General features: G+C 75.3%; 2 protein-coding genes across 2 annotated transcripts in view; one reads left to right on the top strand and one right to left on the bottom strand.

Annotated features, from left to right (window-relative positions):
- Positions 1–164: 164 nt before the first annotated feature.
- On the bottom strand, positions 165–9000 carry H696_02724 (hypothetical protein). Its single transcript, XM_009496629.1, has 6 exons — positions 8890–9000; positions 4232–8740; positions 3860–3983; positions 1911–3659; positions 1483–1755; positions 165–1368 (listed from the first exon to the last, which is right to left on the bottom strand). The coding sequence occupies exons 1-6, from the start codon at positions 8941–8943 to the stop codon at positions 197–199; spliced, it is 7881 nt and encodes a 2626-aa protein (XP_009494904.1). The 5' UTR covers positions 8944–9000; the 3' UTR covers positions 165–196.
- A 512-nt stretch (positions 9001–9512) lies between these two features.
- The window catches only part of H696_02725 (hypothetical protein), a gene marked incomplete at both ends in the record, with an annotated part of 715 nt that continues 469 nt past the window's right edge, over positions 9513–9758 (top strand). Inside the window, 2 exons of the mRNA XM_009496630.1 lie at positions 9513–9542; positions 9630–9721. Coding sequence (XP_009494905.1) covers positions 9513–9542; positions 9630–9721 — 122 coding nt within the window. The remainder of the gene's footprint in view (positions 9543–9629; positions 9722–9758) is intronic.

Below are 9758 nucleotides of genomic sequence, written 5' to 3' on the forward strand. Positions count from 1 at the left end.
CTCTCTCTCTCTCTCTCTCTCTCTCTCTCTCTCTTTTTTTTCTCTTCCTCCCTCTCTCTCTTTTTTTTCTCTTCCTCCCTCTCTCTCTTTCTCTTCATCCCTCTTTCTCTCTCTCTCTCTCTGTCCCTCGCCCCTCCCTCGCCCCCTCGCCCCCTCGCTTCATATGCGGCACATGTATTGGCGTTACAACTGGCATCTAGGTGCCAAGCTGCTCGGTCAGCTGGAGATACCACTCCTCCAGGGCCAGGAGATCCCCCGCAGTGAGGGCCTCCGGCTGCTGGGTGTCAGCCCGAGGGAGTGGCCGGCCAGCGCGCCATGTCCCCGGGGCCGGGGCCCGGCGTGCTGCCGGGGCTCGGGGATGCAACAGTGGCGAGTGGCCCACCCGGCGTGCGGTCTCCCGGAGAAGTTGCAACGGGATGGGGTCCCGGGTGGAAAGCGGCCGCCCGGCGCGGCTTTCCCCATGGAGGACGCCGGCCGCGCGGGCCAAGTCGTGCAGCAAGTCCACCAGTGCCCCGAGCAGGCGCGGCTGCCCGGCAAGCGGAGCCCGCTCCAGCGTCGGGGCCAGGCCCAGCGTCAGGGGCAGAGCCATGCCCAGGGGAACGGCCTCCAAGCCCGGAGCACAGGGCCCGATGCCCGGGGCAAGGGCCGGGCTGGTCGCCAGCCCTGGGGCCGGGGCACGCGCTTGCACGAAGATCGTGTGTACATGGCGCAGGAGGCGAGCATGGTGGCGGAAGCGCCGCGGCTCCAAAGTCACTGGCAGGTAGTCCGGGTCCACGACAGCCAGACGCTGGATGACCGATGCGTCGGGCAGCAGGCAGGGCGTGGTCAGCTGGTACCGCCGGGCACAGGCGGCCGTGGCGGCGGGGGCACCATTGCCGCTGGTCGGGGGTCGACATGTGGGACAGCGGCCGATGGGGCCGGCGGCACCGGCACCGGCACCGGCAGCCTCCCCGCCGTCGATGTCCAGGATGCCGGTGTCCTCGGCCGGGCTCAGGTCCGAATTGCTGGGCGAGGGCATTTGCGCCATGGCATCCGACAGTTCAAGGCTCGGGCTGGGCCGCAGGGCAGCCGGGAGAGGGCGCTCGGCCAGCCGGTGCGCGCAGTCATTGACCGTGACCTCGATGCGCACGCGCCGGGGAGCCCCGAGCCCGGCCGGGTCGGCCTGGTCCACGGCGGCGCCATGGACCAGCGGGTCGACAGCCGGGTCGTCCGGCACCCGTCGAGCCGACAGGAGCCGCGACTCGGCGGCCATGGCCCACAAGTGCCGCAGCCACTGGGGATGCGGCGAGTAGGCATCCGACGAGGAGTGCATCGGCCACCGGGGATACACGGCCAGCAGGAGCATGGCCTTGGCAAAGGGGGAGGACGCTGGGCCGGGAGGGGGGCCGAAGCCGGAGGGTTAGCGTCTGCCGCCCTGCAGCCGGCGACAAAGGGACCCGACGAGCATGCATGGTGTGGGCATGTGTCCAGGGGCGAACGCACCGAAGGAAAAGGCCGAGCCACCGAGGAAGAGGAAGCCCAGCGCCAGGTGGACCGCGCACTGGTAGGCATACACATCATCGTGCGGGCTGCCCAGGGAGAAGGTGGCCCAGCCGATCAGCGGCTCCGGGTAGCGGACGCGGCTGCGCATGAGCCGGGCCCGGGCCACCCACTTCGAGGCGCCGGTCCCGGCGAACACCAGCCCGGCGGCCAGCAGCACATTGGCGCAGTATGCCTCGGCCGCGGTGCGATACCACCGGTCGGTGGGCTTGTTCACTGTGTTCCGGGGGGAGGGGGGGGGGGCAAGGAGAGGCAGGGGACCCGGGGGAGTTAGCAGGAGGACACGAGGTGCAGGGGCCCCCGTTGTCGGGGAGCCGCGGGCCGGGGGAGGAGGGCGGGCAGGTGCCCGCGGTGGGACCCAGGCAGCGTACTCGGCCGAGTGGACACCTTCCAGGCGTGTGCCCATAGGGCGCTGAGGGTGGCATCCAGCTGGTGAAGCTGCGGACTGTCGGCCGGGCGAAGAGGCCCGTCGGCCCCGGTGGCCGGCGTGTCGTCGCCGGCGCCGAAGTCCCCGAAGCCGGCCCCGGCGAAGCGCAGCCCCAGGGCCAGGGCCGCGGCCGCCAGGGTGCCGAAGTAGAAGGGCGATGTGTCGATGTCACGCAGGGAGAGGCGCGCCGGGTCGGTGGCCGGCCCGGCCAGGGCCTCGGCCGTGCACGCGTCCCAGGCGGTCAGGTCGCCGGCCGGCACGCCGACCAGCAGCCAGTCCGGCACAAAGTCCAGGACGTAGCGGGCGATGCCGGCCGCCGGGCCGGGAGCCGGGCCGGCGGTCGGGACACCGGCCGCGCGCATGGCCGCCAGCATGGCCGCCTCGCCGGGGCTTGGCCCGGGGGAAATGCCGGCGCCCGGGCCGGGCGCCTGGCCGACCAGGCGCAGGCGCGTCATCTCCCGGCACAGGAGCCGCGCGGTGAGCTCCCCGTGCGAGCGCTCGGACCCGAGGAAGTCCGCCAAGCGGGCGCGAAGGCGCGCATGGCGGGCGGCCGCGCCCGACGCCGGCCCCGGGACCTCGCGCACCTCGCCGTCCGGGGCCCCGGCGTGCGGGCGGAAGCCCAGCACCCCGGCCACGGTCGGGTCACCGGTGTCCAGGTGAATGAGCCCCAGGGCCAGGGCGGCCGCCGGGGCGGTCACATGCGGCGCCAAAGACCACGCCGAGTGGAAGGTGTCGCCATCGTGCTCCGACAGGGGGGCCGAGCCCGGCGAGGGGAAGGCGGCGGCGGCGGCGGCGGCGGCGGCGGCCATCCGCGCACCGGCTCCGGGGGCGCCGGTGCGCGGGGCCCCATCCTCCGGCGGGCCGGAGGCCGGGGCCCGGTCATGCGCGCGCGACTGGGCCCGGTGCAGCCGCACCAGGTCCGGGCTCAGGGCCGACCCGAGGGTGATGTCCAGCCCGGCGTGGGTGCCCCGGCCGAGGTGCACCAGGCCGAGGGCCACGGCGCAGGAGGTGGCATACAGGTCGGCCGCGTGCGGCCACCGGAGGTCGGCCACGGTCGGGTCGGCTGCCAGCTGCTCCTGGGTGGGGGCCCCGCCGCCGGCCCCATCGGCCAGGCTGGCAGCCGACCCGCCGGACAGGGCGGCCAGCTGTTCGCCATAGGCCGGCGCCGCGGCCAGCTCCGACAGCAGGGCCTCCGTCAGCAGGGGGACCTCGGTCATGAGGGCCAGCCGGGGGTCGGCGGCGGCGGCCGCGGCCGCGGCCTCCATCTCGGCCGGCGTGGTGGCATTGGCCGTGACGCAGTCGTCCGGCCAGGCGGCCGCCATCCCGGGCGGCGGGGAGCCCGCCGCCGGCGAGTGCGGCTGGCTGGCCCCCCCCGCGGCCCGCCGGGCTGCCGGGCCCGCCTGGTCCAGGTGGTAGCTCCGCCGGTGGTACAGCGACTCCGGGAGGAAGCCCTCCCCGCGCCACCGGCAAAAGGACAGGCCAATGCCGACAATGGCCGCCGACTGGACGGTCGGCGCCACCAGCAGGTCGGCGGCCGCGGCCGCAGCCGATAGGCTCCCCCGGCCGGCCGTGCCCTCGGTGGCGGCCGCCAGGCTGGCCGGCAGCAAGGCCGGCACATGGAGGTACAGCATGTCCAGCACGAAGCGCGGTGGCAGGGCCATCTGCCCGGCGGCCAGGGGCGACGCCGCGAGGCCTGGGCCGCGGGGGTACCCGGGCAAAGGCGCCAAGGGGGGTGGACCGGGTCAGTGGCTGGGCGGCTGGCTGGCCGTGGTGCGGCGTGGGAAACCGGCCCATGGCCTGCGCCGGTGGGGGCGCCCTGCGGCCGGGGCGTGGGTGGCGATGGAGAAGGCAGCAAGGAGGAACGCCTGTGGGCGTGGATGGCGGCTCACGCACCAAGCAGCAGGCCGGAAATGGTGCCACTATGCGCATGGCTGAGCAGATGGTGGACCGGCGTCCGCTGGAAGGACTGCAGCATGCCACGGAGGCCGAGGCCGAACAGGTAGCCCCCCCGGGCGTACTTCAGGGAAAGGGGGGCGACCAGGCGGACATGCGTCCGGGGGAGGGGGGGGGGCGGGGCGAGCGCGAGGTCAGGCAGGAGAAGGAAGCGAGGAAAGGCAAACCCGGAGGGCGGGGGGGGGGGGCGAGCGCAAGGTCAGGCCGGAGAGGGAGGCAGGGAGAGGCAAACCCGGAGGGCGGAGGGGCGGGAAAAAGAAAAAAGCTCTCCGGGCGAGCCGACGAGGGGAAAAGCCGCATCAGGCGACGCACCGGGTCGGCGGGCAGGTTGGCCATGATCCAGGCGTTGGAGGGGGCCACACGGGTGACCAGCCCCAGGGACGCGGCGCAGGCATTGTGGAAGGAGCACCATGGGCTGAGGGCGGTGGTGGCCGACAGGGGCAGGAGGGTGCGGCTGCCGGCGGTGATGTTGGCAATGGCGGCGGCGGCGGCGGTGGCGGCGGCCGCGACGGCCGGGCCACGGCGCGGGGCGGGCACCGACGTCACGTCCGGCCGGGCGGACGCCTCGAGCAGGGCATCCATCCGGGCTCGGCGGCTGGCGCGGGCGGCCCGGCCTGGCGCCACGGCAGCCGATGGGTGCCCGGCATCCGGCCCCGGGGCGGCAATCGACCGGACAACGGCATGCGGCAGGAAGGGCGAGTCATCCTCGTTGTCGGAGTCGGCGTCATCCTCGCCGGGGTCCAGGCCGCCGGGGATGCCACGGCCGGCGGCCGCGGCGGCGGCCAGCCACGCCTGGGCCGCCGGCGGAGCCCGGCTGTTGCCGGCCGCCCGTGGACAGGCCACCAGCGTGAAGACCAGCGTCGGCAGGGCGAAGGGGACCTGGTCCGGATCGGCGTACGGATCGACCAGCCGCGCGGCCAGGGCCGACGCCACCAGCGGGTGGGCCCCGGCCGCCAGGGTGGACCCCGGGCCGGGTGCCGTGCGTGCACATCCGCCGGCCCGAACGGACCGGAACCCGAGCGCCGCCCGGCCCAGGGGCAGGGCCCACGCCCGGAAGACCAGCTGGTCCACCAGGTCCCGGGCATACTCCATCAGCTCTTCCGGCGGGTAGGGCAGGGCCGTGTCGACCACCGGCGAGGCGGCCAGCTTGAGAGCCTCGAAGATGAGGGCCGGCAGGCGGATGCCGCCCTCGGACCGGAGGATGCGCTGGACCTGGCGCAGGGCGCGGCCGGCCGGCGTGCCGGCCATGGTCGGAGTGATGGTGGTTCCGGGGGCCATGTCGGCCGCCTCGTGGTCGGAGGCCGCCCTGCCGGGCTCCGGGTGGCAGGGGCCCCCGGTGTCCGGCCGCAGGCGCCACACCCCGGCCGGGGACATGTGGGCCAGGTCCCGGCGCCCGGCCAGGAGGTGCACCTGCGCCGGCCAGTACGCCGGAGACAGGGGGGCCCCCTCGCCCGGCGGGGGAGTCGGCCCGGCCGGGCCGCCCAAGGCCCTGCCCACCTGGGCCAAAGCCAGCAGCGGGAGCAGGCGCAAGCCAGCCGGCAGGGAGTCCAGCAGGGCTCCATCCGGGTCCAGCCGGGCCACCACGCCGAGCAGGCGCCCTCGTGGGTCATCCCCGGGCGAGGCCCCGGCCCCGGGTGCCGAGGACACATTCGGCCCGATGGCCGCCAGCTTCGCCGTCCAGCCGGCCAGCGGCCGGAAGAGGGCCAGCACAAAGCGCACCCGGGGCAGGTGCCCGGCATGGAGGAGGTCCGCGGTGAGGGAGCGATCCCAGCCGGCCGGGGGGATCCCACGCTCGAGGGCACCCTCGCACCCGCGTGCCAGCGAGCGCACCACCGTCTGCATGAGATCCGGCGGATGGAGATGCCCGAGCCGGGGGGCGGCCGGATCGCCGGCCGCCACCGACCACCAGGGGGGCAGCAGGCACAGGAGCGGCAGTGCCGGGTCCGACAGGCGCCGGTCCAGCCACCCGGACAGGCCGTACCGGGCCAGCCAACGCTTGAGCCGCAGGGCAAAGCACATGGGCCCGAGGACCTGATCGGCCAGGGCCCCGGCCGCTCGGGCCCCGAGCGGGTCCAGCCGCAGCTCCTCATACAGCAGGCCCAGGGCCTGGAGCAGGCGCCCGAGGGCGATGCCAGCCTCGACCGGTCGGCTGTCAAAGGCCCCGGAGCTGGGGAGCACCAGCGCGTGGACCCGCGCGCCGAAGGCCCCCTCGGCCGGGTGGCTTGGCGACAGGCCGCCGGTGAGGAAGGTTTCCGGGGAGACGGCGCGCGCGCGCGCTTGGAAGCATGGCGTGGGCCGGGTCCGCAGGTGGAACCCCGGGCCCGGGTCCGGGTGGCAGGCGGCCCACAGGGACAGCAGCAGAGCTCGCCAGGCGCCCCCGGTCCCGGCGGCCAGGGCCTCCCGGTGGGCGCCCTGCTCGAATTGCGACATCAGCGCCACGGCATGGAACCAGGCCCGGGCCGGCAGGACCGCCTTCGCCAGATCCAGCGCCGCGGCCAGGGCCGGCTCCCGCGGCCGGATGGCCTCCGGCAGGTGGATTTCGCAGAGGTCCGCCCCGGCGGCCGGGCGCAAGACCACCCGGCCGCCGACGCTCAGCCGTGGCCAGAAGCGCGCATCCGCCCGGAAGAGGCTCTTCCGGAGGAGGCCGGCCGAAGCCGGGCCGGCCGATGCGGGCGACGTGGGCGATGTGGGCGGGGTCGCTGCGTCGGTGGCCTCGGCGGCCGGGCCCGGCGTCGAGTAGGCCCCGGCCAGCGGGCTGTCCGCCGGGGCGGCGGGCAGGCGAACCGGCAGCAGGGTCTCCGACAGGCAGAGGGACACGTAGAGGCTGGCCGCGCCGGAGCCGGAGTCCAGCAAGACCAACAGGTCGCGCAGGAGCGCCGGCGGGGGGATGGCCCTGGCGGTGGTGACGCCGGCCGGGGGGGTGGCCGATGTGGCAGCGGCCCCGGCGCCCGGGCCCGTCTGCGGCAGGGGGTCTCGCGCGCTGCCCGAGGGGGCCCCGGCGGCGGCGGTGGCGGCGGCGGCGCCGACCGGCGATGACCGGCCGGTCGCGGGGTCGCCCCCGGGGGGCGAATGCCCGGGCGCCCGGGCCCCGGTGGGGGGCTCCTCCGGGTCTTCCTCCTCCGGATCGTCATCGAGCGAAAGCCCGGAGACCGGGGGGACCAGCGGCGGGGCACCGACCGCCGGCCGAAGCCCGGTGTGGCCGATGCACAGGAAGTCCAGCACCCCGTCGAGCTGGGCACGCTGCCGGACGCGCCAGGCCGAGGGCAAATGCGAGTCCAGCCGGACCGGGGCCGATTCCCGCGGCGGGACCAGGTACGTGCACAGGAGGGCTCGGGTCTCGGGCAGGTGGATGAAGACCACCGGCCAGCCGAGGGAATCGTGAGCCACATCGCACCGGAGGGCCGTGGCCGGGCCGGCGGCCGTGGACAGGCACGAGCCCGGCTCCAGGGCCCCAAGCAGGGCCCGCGGCAGGAGCCCGGTGTCGGCGCGGCTCAGCGGCGGCAGGAAGCGCACCAGCTGCAGGGACACGGTGGGCTGGTGGGGGCCCGGGACGAAGGACCAAAAGTCCGAGCCAAGGCTCGAAGCCTCGGACGCCGGGGCCGGATGGCCAAATGCCCCGGAGGGCGAGTGGCCGGCCGGGTGCCCGGGGCCCAGCGGCGGCGAGGGGGCGCCCCCCCCCTCGCGCGGGGACTGGTGCAATGGACTCCGGAGGAGGGCCGCCCGGGGGGGTGCCGGCACGGTGCCGGCCGGATGCCGGGCCAGCGGCGATCCGCCGACCGGCGACCGGGGCGATTGCAAGGGCAGCAGCCCCGGCCCGGGGGACAAGCGCCCGGCCGCGCGGCCGGGCGACCGAACCGGCGACCGGAGTGCCACCGGCCGGCCGGGACGCCAGCCCGGCGACCCGGCTCGCGCGTCAGCCCCGGCCCCTGCCCCCGGGGACCCGGGGCCAGCCACATCCACAAACAGGTCCTGGATGGAGGCCTCGAGCATGTCCAGCTGCGAGAGGTCCGGGTGCCCGGCGATGCCGGCGGCGGCGGCGGCCGCGGCGGCGGCCGCCGTGGCCGCGGCTGCCCCGTCCACCCGCGCGCTCCATGTCCACAGCCCCAGCTGGAAGTCGGCATCGGCGACCCCCCGGCGCCGGGGGCCCAGCCCGACGCCCACCACCACCGGGCAGTACCCGGCCCCGGGTGGCTGGGACAGGCCGCTATCGTGCACATGGAGGATGCGCCAAAGCCGCGACCCCTGGGGCAGATCCACCGGGACCGGGCGCGCCAGCGGATGGTCCAGCGAAAAGTAGAGCGCCCCGTCGGTCGGCGCGCGGCAGGCCAGATGTCCACACGGGCCGCCGGGCACCTCGCCGGGGGCACTGCCAGCCTGCAGGCAGGCCGTCGATCCCGGCAGGTGGCGCTCCAGCAGCAGGACGTCCCCCTGGTCCAGGGCCGGGGTAGCGCGCTGGCGAAGGATCCATGCCCGGCTCACGCGAAAGTCCAACGCCGACCGGAGGAACTCCTCGCGGCCGGGCACATACGCGTGGACGCTGTGCTGGCAGACAATCCACAGCCCGGGCCCGGGGTCAACTGGGCTGGCCGAGGGGGCCGGCGAGGCCGGGTGCCGGGGACCGCCGGTCGCGCTGGCCGGCCCCCACGACAGCGCCCCCCAAAAGCAGGCGAGTATCCGGCCCGAGGCGGGGGGAACCGTGTGCTGGCGCAGGAGCACGCCCCGTTCAAAGATCGACAGGCTCAGGCGGTCCTGGCTGATGTACACCTCCCCGTAGCCGCCGTCCGGGCATTGGTACGACACACACTCGCCGGGAAGGTGCGGCTGATGGGGGCGGCAGGAGTCAAGGGGAGGGCGAGGCAAGTCAGTGTGTGTGTGTGTGTGCGATGGGCTATTTCCTGGCGGACGGGGCGCGCGCCTCTGTGCGATGTGTGCACAGAGGCGGCCACGCGGGGCCACAGCGAAGGACGAACCGAGAGAGATGAGGGCGGGTGCCTCAGGCATAGAGGAGGCAGGGGACTAGGCATCCAGGAGCATCAGGTCGCGCAAATGGGCGGGGGCGAGGCAGGGGGTGCGGAGGGGGGGGGGGGGAGGGGGCAGGCGCGAGATGGGAGGAGGCTGATTGCCGGCGGCACTCGGGTGCAGCGCAGCCTGGCCGCGGGCTTTTCGGCAGGGAGCACGCCCGAGCCCGAGCCCGAGCCCCGGGTCTGGTGGCGATCTTGCCAGCCAGCCGGTCCCCTGGCCGGGCGCGGGGGAGGGGCGCCTAGTCGGCAGGGGGGGGGGGGGGGGACCCGGGCGGGCCGTGCACTCCCGCGGGGCCGGTGTTGCGAACGCGAGCCGCGGAACGGGAGGCATATTCAAATATTGCCGACCGTTGGGAGCTGTCAGGGGCGCGTCCCGGGCCCGCATCTACTTCGGGCGGCGGCCCGGCCGCGCGCCGATCGGGAGAGGCTGGGCCCCTCCCTTCTGGTTGATGCACACAAACGCTCGATTTTTCCGTCGCTCTCCCTCCCCCTCGCTGCCCGGATCCCTCGTCGCTGCTTGGCCGCCCTTTGCTGTGGACTGCCCCCCCCCCCTCCCCTGCCCGCCCGAAGCCATGAACCCCGCCGAGTCGGCCTTTGTCACGGTGCGTTGATGGGGCGCCCGGTCTCCCTGCCCCCATTGGCCCATGTGCCCTCTCTACCTTGTCGGCCACTGACGCCCGCCAGCACAGATTGTCAGCTCCGATGGTGTCCGATTCCAGGTGACCCGTGAGGCGGCCTGCTCCAGTGCCACCCTGGCCAGCATGCTGGGCGAGACCGGTGCGTGTGGCCTCCCCTCCCGGGCCCCTTGCCCTCCCGCG

This window comes from Fonticula alba (genome assembly GCF_000388065.1).
Source record: "Fonticula alba strain ATCC 38817 unplaced genomic scaffold supercont2.4, whole genome shotgun sequence".
Taxonomy (NCBI): domain Eukaryota; order Rotosphaerida; family Fonticulaceae; genus Fonticula; species Fonticula alba.